At 41.4% G+C, this 19,737-nt stretch overlaps 1 protein-coding gene across 1 annotated transcript in view; it reads left to right on the forward strand.

The window, feature by feature from the left end:
• The first annotated feature begins 15,993 nt into the window (after window positions 1-15,993).
• The window catches only part of PFDN1 (prefoldin subunit 1), a 42,008-nt gene continuing 38,264 nt past the window's right edge, over window positions 15,994-19,737 (forward strand). Inside the window, exons 1-2 of the mRNA XM_026700942.2 lie at window positions 15,994-16,114; window positions 18,314-18,480. Coding sequence (XP_026556727.1) covers window positions 16,082-16,114; window positions 18,314-18,480 — 200 coding nt within the window. The 5' untranslated portion in view covers window positions 15,994-16,081. The remainder of the gene's footprint in view (window positions 16,115-18,313; window positions 18,481-19,737) is intronic.

The raw sequence follows: 19,737 nt of genomic DNA on the forward strand, positions 1-19,737 counted from the left end.
GAGGAGAACCCACATGGAGAATAAAATGGCTTGCAGTTGATATGTAAAGACTCAACATTTTCATCACAGAATTTATACATTATAGTTATATCCTGAGACCAGCTGTTGTTGATATATAAACATAATCCTCCACCCTTCATTTTACCCAATGTCTCTTCAATTCTGTCTGATCTAAATATCTGAAATCCTGGGATATATATGTTGAGATAGAACAGTTTCTTAACCACAGCAATTTTAAAATAGATAATTTCAACTCCCATAATTCCATAGCTAGGAAGTCCACACAAAGTCACCCAGTTTGATAAACATTGAGTTAGAATCTTTAAATTATTCATGGTTCTTGGATTTATGAGCTAAATGATGGCAAAAGCATAATTACTTTTAGGGAAAATAGTGTTATTTTCAGTATGTCTACAAATTGTTTTGAAATGACAACCCATCGCACAGGAAGTTTGTGCATTAGGATCCTCTTGGTACTGAGGACACACAGTTCTCATAGCATAGCACCAGGGGTGGGATTCAACTGGTGTTACTACTGGTTCGGTGACTACATTTTGCGCAAAGCAGCTGAGGTTGAAAAAGCAGGAAATAAAGGACAGGTAAGAGCCCAGACTGGCAGGTAGGCCAAACAGCAGCAAACACAGAATCGGTTCTGTGTCTGCTGCTCTTCAGAGCTACCAGTTCTATAGAGCCGGACAGAACCGGTAGAATCCCACCCCTGCCTAGCATCTCTTTTCTAACTTGTCTTTGTAAATGTCATATATTAGATTTATACTTATAAAGTTGACCTGACTTCTGCAGCAGAACTAAAATTGGGAGAAATCAAGTACTTAAAAAAAACAAAAATTGTTGTTGCCATATCTTTTAATACATTTATTAAAAATACATTAAAGAGAAAGCCTTTGAATTTTGGAGGTCCTCCTTGCATTCTTTTATCACAATTCCAATCAGAAAGGTAATGTTTTAATATGTAATTAAAATATATTAAAATTTAATAAGGTTCTATATGAATTGGAAGTAACAATTTCTTGGATAAAATTAATATTTTATGTAATAAGTGGTTTAAAATATTGGTAGTTCTACAAATATCAAGAAGAGCTTTTCTTCCAGTACTAATTCCTTCAGAGAAGGTATTTGGTAAGTCTTTTTTTTTTTTTAGCTTAAATCTTAAAAGGCTATTACTGCTATGAAGACATTAGCAGATCTCACAATTTAAAACCACGGATAATTCTGGGATGATGACATTACAATGAAAATGTATTGTAGGAAATTAATGCAAGTGATTCATTTGTTGGCAGCATTCCCTTTTAGTCATTGTTAATTTGAAACCCTGCATGGCAGCTCTTAATGGCTCCAGCTATCAGATGATATCAAAGTAAGATGCTGGCTTTTACTATCTAGATACTAACTGGAGAAAAAATTAGTCAGGAAATCACATCATCCAATTTTTCAAATACCTTCTATGTTGTAAATGTATGTTTAAAAAGAAAACAAAAATAGGCAAACAGCTTCTAACCAGGCTTAATCTTGGTTCTCTGGGCAAATTCCTTTCAATGTATTTGTCCCCTCCAAGTTCAGCTTATATTTGAAGAAGCCCTAAAAGGTCAAGCTCTCACAAACATTCCTTTCAGAGAACCGAATATACATAGATCAACCATTCAAAACCCTCCTACATGGCTTTTCTGGCACATAGGAAATAATTGTCACTTGGTGTCTCCAAGTTTAATAGCTAACAAGAGTTTTATAGGTCAAAACATGCATCATCAGTTACATTCTTTGTATAATGATGAGTGGAGAAGTTGGCAAATTTTAATCCTGCCAGCTAAAGACTATCCTAGTTTTTCTTCCCAATTTTTATATAGCTCTCTTTGCAGCAAGGAGAAGAATGCTAATAAGCTAGTTGCTGGGATCATACTTCACACTAAATTATAATGTGATTTGGTTGGTTTTGGAACAGCAGGGTACATGAACCAATGAAATGGGAAGTATGGACAAACAAATTATGACTGAGGGCAGTAGCTGGGTTCTGTGAACCTAACTGCAGAACATTCATTGCAAAGGCATGAAACATTAAGCAATAAATGGTGCTAATTATAGCAAAAGAGCTACCTGTGGCTGTTGTTCAGGTGATATACCAAATCCTAGACAAAAATGTTTATTGGTTGTTTTCAGTATCAGTCAGTGTCTTAGATACCCTTGTGGTGGCTAACTGGCTCTCATTTGAAGCTGTAGCTGGTCAGCAAACCAAATACTGTCATTTAGAAATATAATAACAGAGTTGGAAGGGACCTTATAGATCATCTAGTCCAACCCCCTGCTCAAGCAGAAGACCCCATTTCTGATAGATGGCTGTCCAGTCTATTCTTGAAGGCTTTCGGTGATGAAGCTCCCACAACTTCCGAGGGAAAGCTGTTCCATTGGTTGATTGTTCTCACTGTCAGAAAATTTCTCCTTATTTCTAGGTTGAATCTCTCCTTGATCAATTTCCATGAAAAATAAATGATAAAATCATTAGTACTCTATGATTTTTTATTAAATACATAATCATAAAACAACCAAGGCAGTGTGGCCAAATCAAAGTTTACCTTATGGTGCTGATTCAGATGACTTGTTATTCTTAGACACATTATGGCTTAGTACATCATGTAAATCACTTTGTAACAAAAGTTTAGACGTTTCTATAATACTATATATATACATACATACATACATACATACATACATACATACACACATATATGGTATTCAGCTTTGTTTGGGTATTTTCCCACGTCATTATAGTTGTGCTTTTAAAGTTGTAGCAACGTTTCTCACCTGCCATCATCAGGCTTCTGTATAGTGTTCGTCTGTGAGTCAGACTTTCACAGCCGTTTCTGTTTTAAATTTGGTGCTAGCCTACTGCTGTGCCAGAATGGTTTTTTCTTCATCCTGATTGGTTGGGAGTCTTGGCATGAACAGAAGAGTGTTTATTGGTCTTGGAGTTTGCTGTGTTCTGCTTGATTAGTGTTTCTAATATCTTCTGTCTGTTTTGTAGCTTTTTTTGTCTTGATTGGCTGGCAACATTGTATTTTCTGTATTGGAGGCTTTTAGTGCGGCTTGGCTCCGAGTAATCCTAATCATTTATTAGGAAGCTAGGTTTCATCTGGGTGCCTGGTTGGGGTGTGTTTGAGTGGAGGTATCAGGGGGAGTTTGTTTGTGCCCAGGTGTTTGTCTGGCTTGTGGTGTGGAGATTTTTTTGTTTGAGAGTGCAGGCTTCCAGATAATTGACAGTCTGGTGGAGTCATCTCTTCTATTCATGCTTTCAGGTCTTTTTTCAATCTCTATGGCTTCTCTGATAATTCTGTAGCTGGGGTTTTCTCTAGTGGCTAGGGTTTTGGTGCCATTGAAGTCAATGCTATGACCTGTGGCTTTCATGTGTTGGACTAGTGAGGAAGTGTGTTCCAGCTTTTTTACTGCATTTTTGTGTTCATCTAGGTGGGTACTTATTCTTCTATTGGTCTCTCCAATGTATGTGGCGGGGCATGATGCACAGGGGACTTCATATATGCCTTGGTTTTCCAGGTCAATTTTATCTTTGGGGTTTCTTAGGATGGCTGCTATTTTTCTGTCTGTTTTGAAGGCAGTCTTGATGTGATGCTTGTGTAGTATCTTACTGATTTTGTCTGTAGTACCTCTTATGTAGGGCAGGACAGCTGTTCCATAGGTCTGTTCATCTTCTAGGTCTCCATTATGTCTCAGTGTGTTTTGTGGATCAAGCCAGTGGTTTTGCTTTTGTGGAAACTGTTGGCTGTCAGTACTTTAGTCAGGGTGCATAGTTCATAGACCCCGCCAGCCGCACCAGCTGCACAGTTAGAGCCAGTGATGGTGGTCCCCAAACCTCCAGGAGCAGCAGGGTAACCTGAACCAGTGGCTGCCTTCAAGTGGAGACTACTGAGATCCCTGGAGACTGGCGAGTTCAGGGAATGGAGGCTCCAACCGTGGTCATGTAGCTAGTCACTTGCTGGGCTACCCAAGAAGTTCGATCTACTGAGTGTGGGACCTACTGACTGCTCTTATGTGTCCAAAAAGCTGACCGACATTGAGAGATGATAGGCCACCTGAGAGAAGGAGGCCTTCAAAGTCAGCCCTCCTCTCCTGGAGGCATTTCTTGGAGAGCAGCAAGGTCTGGACTGATCATTAGAGACACTGAAGACTCCTTGCCAAAACTATGGTCACAAGCCACGGTCATCCCCATCTTCAAAAAGGGAGACCCCAGCCTAGTTGAAAATTACAGACTGATCTTTATGTTACATCTCCTGTAAAGTCATGGAATCAATTGTTAACCAATCCATTATCCTCCACTTAGAGACAAATAACCTACTCTCTGACAAACAATTTGGTTTCAGAAAAAAACTATCCTGTAATCTGCAACTCTTACACTGCAAAAACATATGGACTACACAACTCGATCAGGGCAAAGCAATAAATGCAATCTACATAGACTTCTGTAAAGCCTTTGATTCAGTGGTACACAATAAACTACTCCTAAAACTAAAATCTTACGGTATCTCTGGACACCTGCATAACTGGATAGAAGCATTCCTCTCAAACAGACAACAAATGGTCAAAATTGGGAGCGTCCTATCAAATTCTGTACCTGTCAACAGTGGTGTCCCTCAAGGCAGTGTTCCAGGACTAACTCTCTTCATACTCTACATAAACGACCTCTATGATCATATTAAGAGCAACTGCGTTCTCTTCGCTGATGATGTAAAGCTATTCAACACCACAGACAATACTGCTACCCTTCAAAAAGACCTCGACTATGTATCAGAATGGTCAAACAAATGGCAACTTCAAATTTCAACAAATAAATGTTCTGTCTTACATATTGGCAAAAAAAATCAGAAAATAAAATACAAGCTGAATAGTCAAGACCTTGTTGATGATCCAAACTCTGTCAAGGACCTTGGAGTACTCACCTCTAATGATCTAAGTGCTAGAGCCCACTGTAACTACATAGTCAAAAAGTCATTAAGAGTTGTTAGCCTAATCCTACATAGATTTTTCTCTGGTAATATCACACTACTAACTAGAGCATACAAAACATTTGCTAGACCAATACTTGAATACAGCTCATCAGTCTGTAACCCGCATTATGTATCTGATATTAATACAGTTGAGAAAGTCCAGAAATATTTCACAAAAAGAGTTCTCCACTCCTCTACTCATTGCAGAATGCCACCAGACTCGAAACTCTAGACCTAGAAAACCTAGAACTACACCACCTTCGGTCTGATCTAAGTATAGTGTATAAAATCATACATTGCAATGTATTACCTGTCAATGAATACTTCAGCTTCAACCATAACAATACAAGAGCATACAATAGATACGCACTCAAGGTAAACCTCACCAAACTTGATTGCAGGAAATACGACTTCAGCAACAGAGTGGTCAATGTCTGGAATACTCTACCTGACTCTGTGGTTTCTTCCCAAACCCCAAAAGCTTTAATCTTAGACTGTGTACTATTGACCTCACCCCTTTCCTAGGAGGTCTGTAAGGAGCGTGCATAAGCTCACCAACGTGCCTACCGTCCCTGTTCTATTTTTTTGTTGTATTTTTCTTATATGTATCCATTTCATGTATTCATAACTATGTTTATGCTTCTACCTGTAACTTATAATCGCTTGACAAAATAAATAAATAAAAATAAAACAAATAAAAGATGCTTGTACAGTAATTAAAAGGAGCTATCAGACAGTCAGTAGTGATCTAAACCTTCCTACCAGAAGTTGCCTCCTCTCCAAAACCAAAGCCTTGGCAGTGCTTTTTCCAATTTGTTCTATAACTGGTTTATTCATTTTTTAAATGATGTATTGTGGCAGGGTGTATTTTGGAGAAGTTAGAAGCTAGCTAGCCTTAAATTGAATGGGGTGAAACTTAAAAGAAAGACTCTTTTTAAAACAGAAAAAGAGGTCTATTATTTAATATCTGTCTGTATGTACACCTAGCAAGCAATAGGGCTAATAGTGCCACTTCTTCCAAAACAAATTGGAAGAATTAGCCCCACTCCTCCATTTGGGGAAGGCATCTGTTTGAGAGGAAGGAAATATTCTTTTGAACAATTAAAAGAGGATAAATTTGAAAAGCAAGGGAACAAGAATAAGAAACCAATGCTTCTTTTTCTCAAGCCATCACACTAAGTCTACATGGACGCTGATTGGAAAGTATGGTTTATTGATGAAGCAGAACCACCAGGGTTTGTGGTTCTGGTGCAGCTGACAAAATGGAGTTGGGAGTGGATAGGTTTTATACCTTCTTTGGGCTTTTTATTGGGCTTCCTGTTCCTTTGCAAGAACATTATATTCTATTGGCTGTTGTCAGATTCCTACGGGGTCATGTAGAGATTATGTAGGGGTCATAACTGGCTCTATAGGCAAAAGAGGACATGCAAATCCTAAGTGTTTGTCTGAGCTAATCAGATCAACCTCTGGATTATTGTTTATCTGAGCTCTCAGGTTTCTGTGACTTTGAAGTTTGGACTGCTCTGGGGATGGGGCAAGGAAGGGGCTTATGTTCTGAAAGGGTGTTGGGCAATTCCTATTGTGTCTAGTAGCTTTTTTCCTGTGCTGGTTCTTGGGTGAGGAGCTGCTTTTTAATCCTACCATTCTGCTTTTATTAGCTGTTGAACTTTGCTACAAGCAGTTTTGAAATGTCCTGTCTTGAATGAATTTCTGTCTGGAATATTTGCTTTGCTTATGAATAGAGCCATCTAGATACTTGGCTTCTTCTTTATAAGCTTTTTATCTTTTAAGTGCTGGCATCTGTTGTGGGCTATTAAGAAAGACTTGGGGCTTCTTCTTATCCCTAAAAACTTGTTTCTCCATTTCTCCGTTTCTCCTTTAGGGAAATATCCTGCTTTTTTAATATTCCTCAAAATATTTCATATTTGAAATATGGAGGGGGGCTTCCCACAATGGCTTCTTTTATGATACATGTTCCTTGAATGACTGCTACTGTTTTGCTCCAAAATTCCATAATGCAAAATGACAGTTACATAGAAGTGACCAGTCTTTTCTGTTGTTCTGGCTAAGGCAATTAAAAAGTAACACTCTGAAAAAGCAACTTCCAGTCAAAGCAAGTAAAGCAGAACACTGAGAATCCCTTTTACCCAGAACAATAGTATTTGGAATGATATACAAAACAAAGAAACCTGAAGGAAGGCAGCTGACGTCACGGCGAAGCAGTGCGGATAAGTGGCAGCTCCGCGAAGTCTCACCGATTTCTTCAGTCCGGGTGCTCTATGAGGCCGAAAGTCACCCTGTAGGGGTGATGAAGGTAGAGGGGATGCTTTGGTGGTCACGAGGAGAGCTCAGTCTCCTTGACTGACTAGAAGAAAACCCCTTGAACTTGCAAAAGAGAAGACAGCCATTATGCCTGAACTAAAGCTGTGAAGACAGCTGAAACAGAAGAAAAGAAGGGAAAGATCCGGTAAGTGTGCTCGGTCTGGGTAAGAATTCTTCTCACCTTTGCTGTGGAATTTTCCCTAAAGCACCCTCTTTGGAAAGTGGGACTCAACGAAGATAAATAGCAGTGACTAAAGGCCTGGAGCTACTGTCAGATTTGGAAAAGAAAGAAAAGGAATTGTAGTCAGAAGTAATTTTTAAAATAAAGGCCAGATGGATTGGTTAGTTTTTCAAAAATTAAATTGTTTCAAAATTCTGGATTATACTCTTACTGCCATTTTGATTTGAAGAACTTTGGGAAATTATTGAAAAATATTTTTTTTTCGGAGACATTTTATTTGCAGTAAAAGTGGAGGAAAAAAGTAACGGTGACACCTGCTGGCCGAGAAAGACAATATAGAGCTGGAAAAAGTGATGAAGTGAAAGTTGTTATGACTAGATGGGCTAGATGGGCTAGAATACACTAAACACCTGCAAACTCATTATACTTGGTGCTTGGATACAGACTCTGAAAACATTCAACTTTTAGAAACTTGAGGATTATGAATAGGTTGGACAATGTGAGAGTGTGAAACTGCTTGGAGTTCTGAAACAAAGTGAAGATTGTTAAGGGACTAACAATGGAGTGATTGCGTGAATTGCTCTAATATTGGTGTGACATAACTGGGACATTTGGATTTTGACAGATTATTGAGTAAACATTTAAATTTATTAAAATAAGGCAAAATGGGACTGCAAGGGGAAATAAATGTCTTACCAAAAGAAATATTATTGATGCTCCAAGGTACGGAGGAAATGATGATAAGGAACCATAAGAAGATAAAAGAATTGATCCATGATGTAGTTGTGAGACCAGAAAATTATGACCCTAAGATATTGAACAACAAACATGAAATTCAGGAAACAGAAAATAAAATAGAAAGAAAGGACAGGGGAGGGAAAATGACAAATGATACAAAAAGATAAAAAAGAAGAGACAGTTAAAGCTGAAATAGAAATAGTGAATTACACTTTAAGACATCAAAAGTTAGAAGGGATCTACAGAAAGACACCCCTGAAGTGAGGAAAAGATCATTGAAAGGTGTATTGAAGGTTTTGTAGGAAGTTAGCACCCACCCTTCTCCTAGAAAATTGAACTAGCCTAGGAAATATTAAAAAGGCAGAATATTTCCTCTAAAAAGAGTAGAAACTCAGAAGCAGAAACTCACCTCAGAAGCAGAAACTCACTCCCACCTTTGTTAATGAGTGGGCCATTAAGGCCTGGGCCAGAATACTTTACATAACAAAAATCTCCAGGTAAAGCTATAGCAATTGCCAAAAGCCCTTTTAAGGACATAAATCATCCAGCAAGGCTCAACCAAGCCTGGAACTCAGGACAGCCTACAGAGTTGCCCTGCATGGCCCCATGGGGGGTCTGACAACCAATTAGAATACAAGCTCCAATTCAAATCCCAACATAGGGTATAAAACCCAGGCACTCTCAGCACCTCAGTCCTTTTTATTGAACTCTTCCTTTTCACTCTAAAGCTCCAAGCCATGTGGTCCTGATATTAAACCTTCCAAACAGCCTCCATGTTTCCAGTGTCTTTTTCCCCACTTGGAACTGAACCTAGAAGGATATTTCTTCCAACAGTTCAAAAGTGTGAAGAAGCAGCAGAGAGAGAAGAAATACTTAGATCAAATACGAACGAGATAAGAAGATACAAGATCCCATGGGAGGAGTATGGGAGATGTGCCAAGAAGTCAAGAGTTGAAATACGAAAACGGACAAGAGATGAGGGATAAATGCAGAGCACTGTCTAACACAGGAGTTGTACTTTTAAGAATTAGTATAAAGATAGAAGCTGGAAATGGGGAAAAGATTACTTTGTTAGTTTGGAAACTATTCTATTAAAGGATAGAAAATAGCAGCAGAAATCTGGATATGTAAACAAAGATGAAGTAATTTGTGTAATTGAATAATGAACATATTAAGTAAACCTTATGATTATTTGGAGGTTAATGGTTATAAATATGTTTACTTGATGTTTATAATGTTTGATATTATTAATGGATTATAGGTAAAATTGAACAGAGCACCTAATCAAATAACACAAAATTTTTAACAGGGATAAGTGAAGATGAAGATGAATAGGTTTTGAGAATAATAGTTACAACTACTGTGTGTATAAGATTTGTTATCTGTATTCAATAGAGATTGTAGGGATGTTATCCAGATGGTATACTGTTATGTATACTATGTGAATATACATAACCAAGAAAATTGTACAATAAAAAATAGTAATAACAAGAAATCTGTGATCAAAAAGGCTGTTTTCTCTGAACGAGTTAGGGAAAATTAGGACAAAAGCATATTTTAAAATTAAAGAAAAATTACTGTAAGGAAAATTGTTAAGAGTCTTTGATACTCTGCAGATTTATTAAACAAGCTCTGAATAAACATCCAGCTAAATATGACATTGAAAGTTAAAACCCACCCCTCTCCTAGGAAAATGAAATATTTTAGGATATACTAAAAAGGCAGAATATTTCTGTTGTAGAGCGATGGTAAGGAAGAGGCATGAGACCAGAGCGTACAACTAACAAGGCTTTATTGCGGGGAATAAAGGGTTGTCGCGTCTGCTTGCTAACTTGCAGACTAGCGGGCGACAACAAGGCTGGCTCTGCCCGACAGCCGGCTTATATAGCCGACTGTCAAATGGAGCCAACCAATGGGAGCGGCTGGTGCTCCCGCTCAAACAGCGGACCTGGTTGGGAACCCCCACCAGTTCCACGGACATAACACTCCTTTCCCCCAGCTGGGAACATGCGTAGTCCTGCAGGTAAGCCGGCTGTCTGCGCTGGCGACCAGAGCGTCGCAGTTCGGGTGAACTGTTGGCTGGTGACAAGTCCAGGCCCTCGGGACGTGCCTTGACGGTCGTCGGGGCATGGGCTTGCTCTGGCGCGGTGTCCTGCGAAGTTGGCGAGTCCCTTTGCTCGGGCTGACCCGAGCAAGTCTCGTGGTCCGGTTGGCAAACTGGAACGCTCGGCTGCTGAGTCGGTGACCCTGGCCGGAAACTCGGGTTCTCCGGTAGACCTTCCTGTACGTCGGGAAAAACCGGGTCCCACAGGGAGCTTCCGTCTGGCACCGGCAGGGAGACGTTGGCGCTGGCAGGTCGGGTTGGGTTGGCATCAGCCGCACGTCGCCTTCTGAGTTGGTCCACGTGCCTTCGCCACAAGCGTCCATCTTCCAGGAGGACCCTGTAGGATCTTGGACCTGTGACTGACACGATTTGACCTGGTACCCACAAAGGATCCCCTGCATAGTTCCTGGCGTATACCAGGTCTTGCACGGCAAAGTCTCGGACCAGACTGTCAGACCCTAAAGGGGTGTCTGGGCAGTAGTGGGGGTGTAGCCTGTCCAGGGTGGTTCTAAGTCGTCTCCCCATTAAAAGTTCGGCGGGAGATTTGTTAGTAGTGGTGCAAGGTGTCGTATGTTGGCTAAGCAGGAAACGAGACAGTTTAGAGTGCCAGTCTACCTGGCCAAACCTGGCGAGTGCCTCCTTGGCTGACCTTACCGCTCTCTCTGCCATCCCGTTGCTAGCGGGGTAAAAGGGAGCTGTAAGGACATGTCTGATGCCCAAATTAGCCACGTACATACTGAACTCACATGATGTGAACTGCGGGCCATTGTCAGACACCAGCGTGTCTGGAAGTCCATGGGTGACAAACAAACGGGTCAGGGCTTTGACTACTGCTTGGGTGGTGGTCGTGGGAAGCAAGGCCACGTCAATCCACTTGGAGTAGGAATCCACGACCACCAAGAAAGTCTTGCCATGCACTGGTCCAGCCAGGTCGATGTGCAGGCGAGACCAAGGGGCACTAGCACTTTCCCACCTGGTGGGCGTGGCGGCGGGCGGGGCAGCCCTGGTTTCTTGGCAGGGTTGGCAAGAGCTTACCCAGTTGGCGATTTGAGCATCCATGCCGGGCCACCAAACGTAGCTGCGGGCCAACGCCTTCATCCTTACGATGCCCGGATGGCCCTCGTGAAGCACCTTCAGGATGGGTACTCGAAGGGTGGCTGGGATGACTACTCTTGTGCCCCACAATAGACATCCCTGTAGCCTCGACAGTTCCTGCTGGCGGGTTTTAAAGGGAACAAAGTCAACTGTACATTGAGTTTCCGGCCACCCCCTTCCCACCCAGTCCAGAACCTGGGCGATTATTTTGTCTTTTTTGGAGTGCGCCGCGATGTCTTCGGCTGTCACTGGAAGTTTGAGTTTGTTGACCTCAAAGATGGCGTGAATTGGTGCAGGGTCCTCGACTGGGACTGGCAGTGGGCAGCGACTGAGGGCATCAGCATGACTCAAGTTCTTGCCAGGACGATGCACCAACTTGAATGAGTAGGCGGCCAGAAACAAAGTCCATCTGGTCATTCTGGGTGAAAGTACCTGCGGGGTTTGCTTATCTCCAGATAAAAGTCCTAGGAGAGGTTTATGGTCAGTCACAAGTTCAAAATGGTGGCCAAACAAGAATTCGTGGAACTTCTTAACTGCAGCAACCGCAGCCAGGGCCTCTTTATCGATTTGGCTGTAGTTCCTTTCTGCCGTGGAGAAGGTCCTAGAAAAGAAGGCAATTGGTGCCTCGGAGCCGTTGGGGAGTCTGTGGCTTAGGACAGCCCCAATCCCAAAAGGGGATGCGTCAGCAGCCAGGACCAGAGGAAGGCGTTGATCGAACTGGACTAAAACCGCTTCCGATGTGAGTAATGATTTGACTGATTTGAAAGCGTGGGCTTCTTTGGGCCCCCAATGCCAGGGTGAGTCTTTATCTAAGAGTCTATGTAGGGGTTCAGCGACTGATGCTTTGTGCGGGAGGAATGAGGCGTAAAAGTTTAGAAGCCCCAGAAAGGCTTGTAGTTCAGTCTTGTTGGTTGGTGTGGGTGCCTCGTGGATGGCCTTCACCTTGGACTCAATTGGGTGGATGCCGGAGGCGTCTATCCTATAACCCAGAAAGTCCACCTGCCTAGTGGCGATGGTGCACTTCTCCCTTTTAAGTTTGAGGCCATGCTGCCTAAACTTCTCTAGCACTGTCCTGACCCTCTGAATGAGTTGAGGTTGGCTCGTAGCTGAGACTAAGATGTCATCGAAATACGGAACAACTCCTGGGAGACCTTGGAGAATCCGTTCCATGAGTGATTGGAAAATACCCGGGGCCACACTGACCCCGAATTGGAGGCGCTTACATTTGAATGCCCCTCTATGTGTGACTATGGTTTGTAATTCAGCTGTCTGATCATCAACAGGGAACTGTTGGTATGCCTGGGACATATCTAACTTGGCGAAAATGGTGCCGGGTTCGAATGTGTGTAACAGGTGCTGAATAACAGGGACGGGGTATGCGCTGACCTGTAAATAACGGTTGAGCGTGGTTTTATAGTCTGCGCAGATTCTTAAACTGCCATCCTTCTTGAGTGGGGTGACTATGGGGGTCTCCCATTTGGCGAAATCAGTAGGTTCTAACACCCCTTGTTTAAGTAGTTTGTCTAATTCTGCGTCCAATCTAGGACGGATGGCGAAAGGCACCCTGCGTGGCTTAAGGTGGAGAGGAATTGCCTGGGGATCTACGGAAAACGAGATGGGGGTGCCCGAATAGCAACCCAGCTCGCTGCTAAATACGTCAGAAAATTCAGAAAATAATGTATCTACGTCAGAAGTTGAGACAGCATGGATCCCAGTTACACTAAGGCCAAGGGAAGGAAACCAATCAAGTCCCAACAGGCTGGGGAGGGCACCATTAACAACCACTAAAGGCAAATGGCCTTTAAAGGCTTGGAATTGAACGAGGAACTTGCCTTTCCCGAGGACAGGAATGTTCTTGCCCTGGTAGTCCCGCAGTGTCAGGTGGCATCTTTGGAGCTGTTTCCTTGACAGTCTGGGCTGGATCTTCTTCAGAGTGTCCCAGGAGATGATTGAGAGCGCAGATCCCGTGTCTACCTCCATCCTGCAGGGTTTACCTTCTAGGAAAACAGAAATTTTAATTTTATCAGGGGTTTGGGAAGTATGGTTAGCGTGGTAGCAGGTATAGCAGTCCTCCACTTGCCTTTGGGAAATAGAAGGTGGTGGAGGTCTTTGAGGCAAGGAGCGCCCTGCTTGGCATACTCTAGCGAGGTGACCCTTCTTTTGGCAGTTCAGGCAGATGGCGTTTCTGAACCTGCAGGATGCCCTAGAGTGGGAGCCTCCGCAGGTTAGGCACAAGGGCGGTTGTTTGAAGTTGTTTGTCTGTCCTGCTCCTACCTGTGAAGGCTTCTGATGCTTAAGGCGGTTGATGTCTGACGAATCTGTTGGGTCTTCTTCACTGAGCACTTCTTCAGAATGGATGGTTGGGCTGCTGGGCTTTAATGGAGTGCCCTGAATCTCAGCTGCTGACTGGGCAGAGAGCTCAGCAGCCAGGGCTTCCTCCATGGCTAGGGCCAGATTCAAGTCCTTTTTTGCCAGCAAACGTCTTTGGAGTCTCAGGTCTCTAACCCCACAGACGATCTGGTCCAGCAGCATGTCTTCCAGATATTCTTTGAAACCGCACTGTAAGGCAGCTGTCCTCAGGGCAGCCATGTATTCGTTGATCGACTCCCCCACTGCCTGCTTCCTGATTCTGAAGGCGTACCTTCTAGCGATCTGGGATGGTTTTGGCGCGTAGTGATTGGAGAGTATTTCTTGTAATTCGTCCCATGGGACGCTTCTGATGGCGCGTGGTGCGACTAACGCTGTAGCGGTGTCAAAAACGGCGGCCCCACAATAGCTGAGGAAATAAGACTTCTTTCTATGTTCCGCAGCATCAGCTAACCCGATGGCATCGAGGAAATGGCTGAAGCGATTCTTGTAGGAGTCCCACGTTTCCTCGTTTGGCTTGAATGGCGGGAATGGTGGATTAGCATTCATCGTGGGAAGTGTCGGGTTCGTCTTCTTCAATCGTCTTTGAAATCGCGCTCTTAAAAGAGCGCAGGCTGTGACTGTCTCTCTGGGTTACGTAGCTCTTTTTGAATTTCGCGCTCTTGGGGAGCGTTGGCGGCCACAGCTACAGTGCCAGCGGCTCGTTTCAGTGACTGCGGCTCGAGTAATGGTGGTTTGAATTTCGCGCTCTTTGTGAGCGTTGCGCGGCTGCGGCTACAGCGCTCGTGACTTCACTCTCAGTGATTTACAGCTCTTTGAATAGACGCGTCTGGCTAGCCTTCGACCATCCCATCCTCGTCGCCAGTGTTGTAGAGCGATGGTAAGGAAGAGGCATGAGACCAGAGCGTACAACTAACAAGGCTTTATTGCGGGGAATAAAGGGTTGTCGCGTCTGCTTGCTAACTTGCAGACTAGCGGGCGACAACAAGGCTGGCTCTGCCCGACAGCCGGCTTATATAGCCGACTGTCAAACGGAGCCAACCAATGGGAGCGGCTGGTGCTCCCGCTCAAACAGCGGACCTGGTTGGGAACCCCCACCAGTTCCACGGACATAACAATTTCCCTTAAAAAGAAAAGTAGAAACTCAGAGAGGCAGAAACTCAGCCCCACCCCCACCTTTGCTAATGGACCATTACTCTGTTTTAGGCCAATCTATTTTACATAACAAAGATCTACTCCAGACAGAGCTATAATAGGAATTGCCCAAAGCCCTTTCATTACATCATCATCCAACAAGGTTCAACCAAGCCTGGGACTCAGGACAGCCTACAGTTTCTGCTGCATGGCCCCATGGGAGTCTGACAACCAATCAGAATACAAGCTCCAATTCAAATCCCAAGAGATATAAAAGGGTATAAAACCAGGGGACTCTCAGCCCTTCTTTCTTCACCCAAAGCATGTGATCCTGTCCACCATTAAATCATCTCTCTAAGCAGTCACCATGTTTCCAGTGTCTTTCTTCCCCACTTGGAACTGAACCCAGAAGGATATTTCTTCCAACCATACAATGCACATTACTGTAATTCAAAATGTGATTTATGTGGCTTAGTATGATGTTTGAGTTCAGTTTCTGTGATTTATTAAATAAACAATGGTTAAGTGTGTTACTGTAAACCATGTGATTTGTTAAAAGTATTGGCTTAGCAAAATGTGTGACCCAAACCACTGTGACTTAACAATGGTTTATGGCTTGATATGTGTCTTATTTAATAAATGTCTGAATACAATGTATAAACCAAGACCCAGCATACTACAACACAAATTAGCTTAAATATGAGGTGAACCAGACTGAAATTCCAAGACTGCATTCATTTACTGTCCATATAACTTGTTAGCTGCAAAACACAAGGAAAGCTGAGGAGTGGAACGGGTGTAAGATTGCAAGCAAGGCTTCGCGGTGTTATATTGATTGCATATACAATGTTTTTTATTTGGGAACCAATAAAGAAACTGTTGTTTTGACAGAAAAGAAAAAAGCGCGTGTACTTTTACTGAAGCCATTAAAATTGCCAACTGAATGATATAAGGTGAATTTGTGGATAAACCGAAAACAAGACAAAACCCGAACGCGCCATCCTCTAAACCAGCCGTCACGTATCGATCCCTACTACGCATGTCTCGACTGAACGAGAACAAAGGACCGTTATGCCGTCAGTTAAAACTGTTGCCTAAAGCGCATGCGTAGCTGGTTTTGTGCTAGTTAAAATGGCGGCATCCGTGGATCTTGAGTTGAAAAAGGTAAAGAAAATGAAAATAAGTTTAGGAGTTGCCTGAAAGTAAGGTGGGGGGGTTGGAAGTTGGTGGTTGTTGCCCATTATCAGAAGAGTTTGTCTGGGTTTTGGTGGTTGGTGTCTCTTCTAGAGGGGGGCTTCTAAGAATTTTAGGCACTTATGCATTAAGAATACCAACCTTCTTAGTATTTAGCAGATTATTCTTGGTTGATCCTTCGAGTCGAGTGCTATGCCTAGTGATTTCATAGAATATCAGCAAATTCTGCTTGGTGGGTTCATGTGATCCCTTTCCACTTCCCAAGTTGGCGAATGGTCTCTACGAACTTTTCATATCTGTTTCCCTTCCCCCAGCAATATATATTTGGAAGCGTTTTATCCATGAACGGAAGTATAGCAACAATTTGTTTCTCATATGATTCATTTTCTATTTAAGCAAGTGTCATTATCTGTTTGAGACTGCTTAAGAATAATGTTTTGGAAGAAAATTATTTAAATTTTTTTGCTATAAATTTTGTTTTGTATCGAATCCTGAAAATAAAAGGAGGGAAGTATTTTAAATGATGTAATTCTATTTCAGAACTAGTCAGGTGATAGTCAAATTTCAATTAGGTTACTTTTTGTTTTGTATCTATTTTACAAACTTATTTTGGGGAGGTGTTGAGATACTTTTAGCATTCACATTTAATCCTACAGATTGTGTCAAAAATAAAAATACATTTAAAACCTGTAGTATTTCAACCCAAACCAAGGAAACTTGTCCCAAAATGCAACTCTTAACAGTTTCAATATCAAACCAGGACACATTGATGGTACTGGTCACATAATGATTCTTTCAACCTGGATCAAACTCTGTCAAATTATTGTAATAATTTATAATATTTATCACCTTTCTGCAAAAAACTATAAGGTGATTATACTTCTGATTTTGTCTTGTCATTTAGGCTGCATGGAAGACAAGCATATTAGTTAACTATTTGACTTACAAATCTTTCCATGTCTCTTTAAATTTTAATATATCACCCAATTTGAATCTTCAGGATCTGCTTCTTTATGTGAAAGAAATAAATTAAGCTATCATAAGTAAGTAAAAGTCTCCACAAAGTGATAAAGCTCATTGAGTCCATACATAACTGGAGAATATAAAGCTGTTCATGCATTGCACTAAAAACATAGATTTTGCTTGGTACATTATATGAATCAGTTATAAAGGAGTTTGTAGAATGTAGAACAAATGTACAGCAGAATGAATAGTACTCACCATTTACCTTGCAGAATTGTTTTTACAATTATATAATGCATGGTAAATATTTTTACCAATAAAATATACTTCAAAGCTGTGATGCAGGCCCTGGTGGGCAATTCCCAATTTTTACATCATTCTCTGAATTATTTAATCTGATTAACAACAGGGCTATTCCAGATTACTATTTGGTGATTGGAACATATTTGTGTCTTGCTTGCTATGTATCATTAAAGACACATATTTTCAATATGTTTTGATATTTGATGCATATTTTACATGTTTCTTTAATTTATCTGATGTTTAAATATATAGTACATGCTGTTGGTAAGAGATTGCAATAGGGAGAAAAGGAGGTCTGCTCTCTTACCATTTTTAACCATGGTGTCAGCCACTACTCATGCATTAGATTTTCTGAAGTTGACCTGGCTTTTCTCTTTCAATCAATGACTAGTTAGATAGCTACTAAAAAAATTAAAATGGATTACAGGTGGTCCTTGACTTATAGCAGTTCATTTAGTGACCATACAAAGTTATGAAAAAAGTGGGGAAAAAAGCACTGAAAAAAGTGACTTATGATTGTTTTTCACACTTACAACCATTGCAGTAGCCCCCTGTCACACAATCAAAATTCAGAGGCTTGGCAAGTGACTCATATTTATGACAGTTGCAGTGTCCCAGGTCATATGATCACCTTTGGCGATCTTTTGACAAGCAAAGTAAATGGGGATTCATTTTATTAATTTAACAACTGCAGTGGTTCACTTAACAACTGTGGTAAGCAAGGTCGTTAAAAATGGGCAAAACTCAACAAAGTGAGTTTCTCACTTAGCAACAGAAATTTTGGGCTCAATTGTGGTTGTAGGTCAAGGACAACCTGTATAGAGAGACCGAGAGGTTTTTGTGAAGAGTGAAGACTTGTCACAGATTTTTTTTAAGTTACATTTGTATTGTTCTCCATGTCAGGCATTTTCTGAACTTCAAGCTAAAGTCATTGAAACCCAGCAAAAGGTGAAACTGGCAGATATACAAATAGATCAGCTGAACAGAACAAAAAAGCATGCACATCTTACAGACACAGAGATCATGACTTTGGCTGAAGAAACAAGGATGTATGAAGGTATAGGACGAATGTAAGTAATGGTTCCTGTTTGTCATTTATCTTATTTACATTCAATTTTCTTGTTTTCTCATTTTTTTCTGCAGCGTTTATACCAAATTTCTATGACCCACTCATCCATATCATCTGTACCAAGGCTAGGGTTTAAACAAAGATAATTAACCATAATTTGTAGAATCATTTATCCTTGCTTTATTTAGTATAATCATGGTTTTGCATATATGAATCTAGCAAGTTTGTCTCATGGTTAAACAGTTATCGGTCTGAACAGAAAATGAGGTGGGATATCATATTATCTTGAGTGCTTCAAGACTGCTTTAAGCAGAACTTCCAGCTGAGATCGCGACAAGATCAGAAGCAGCAAACAGAGGTCTCCGTTCCTGCGTTGGCTTCTTGCCATTTATGGGCTCCAAACGGAGCCGAAAGCTGCCTTAGAGGGGCGGCAAAGCAAAGGAGAGGTGCCCGGTGAGGTTCCAGGGGAGAATGCAACTTCTCTATAGAAAAAACCCCAAGCTTGCTGTCTAAGCAACGACGGAGAGAAGAATGTGCCAAGATGGCCGCTACAAAGTTGGGACAGCCAAGAAACATCTAAGCACAGCGCTGGAGTGGAGATTGGGAACAGTGTTTGGAGAAGGGTGAGAAGAATTTATTTTATTTGTACTACCCCAAAAGATTATAACTGAGAAGAATAAAGAATTATGCTAGCGGCAGATGAAAGACAGAAGAAATTGGGAATATAAAGAGTTCTTTAAAAAAAACTTTAAATTTGAAAAGGAATTAATTTGGAAGAATATTAATTTGGAATTTGGTGATCGGGCAGGATTTGGCATCTATAAAGCATTAATTTGAATGCTGGAAATAATTGTTTTAAAGAGAAATAATATTTGACTTTTAAAATTGGTGGAGCTAAATAAAGAAATGGAAAAAGTTGACTGTGAAACTGGACTAAAAGCACCACTTACTGATGAAAGAAGAATCCTGTAGATCCCTTCAAATTAGCGATTTTATCAAAGGAAGAAATTAAAAAAGGAATAAAAGAAAGATACTATAATAGGACCCTTGGAAGTTGAAGTATATTATAATCAAAAAGTAAGGATACTACCCCTGGAATTGTTGGTGACTTGGACTGATTAACATTGGGATATAAAGATTTGAAGACATTGACATTTTAAAATAAAAAGGAGGCACTGGTTCAAATAAAATAAAACTTACTGGTTACTGGACAATTGGAATAACAATATCAAGATGAGTGATATATGCAAAGAAATAA

Source organism: Pseudonaja textilis, chromosome 3, assembly GCF_049901715.1.
Source record: "Pseudonaja textilis isolate UNSWEBS1 chromosome 3, rPseTex1.2, whole genome shotgun sequence".
NCBI lineage: Eukaryota > Metazoa > Chordata > Lepidosauria > Squamata > Elapidae > Pseudonaja > Pseudonaja textilis.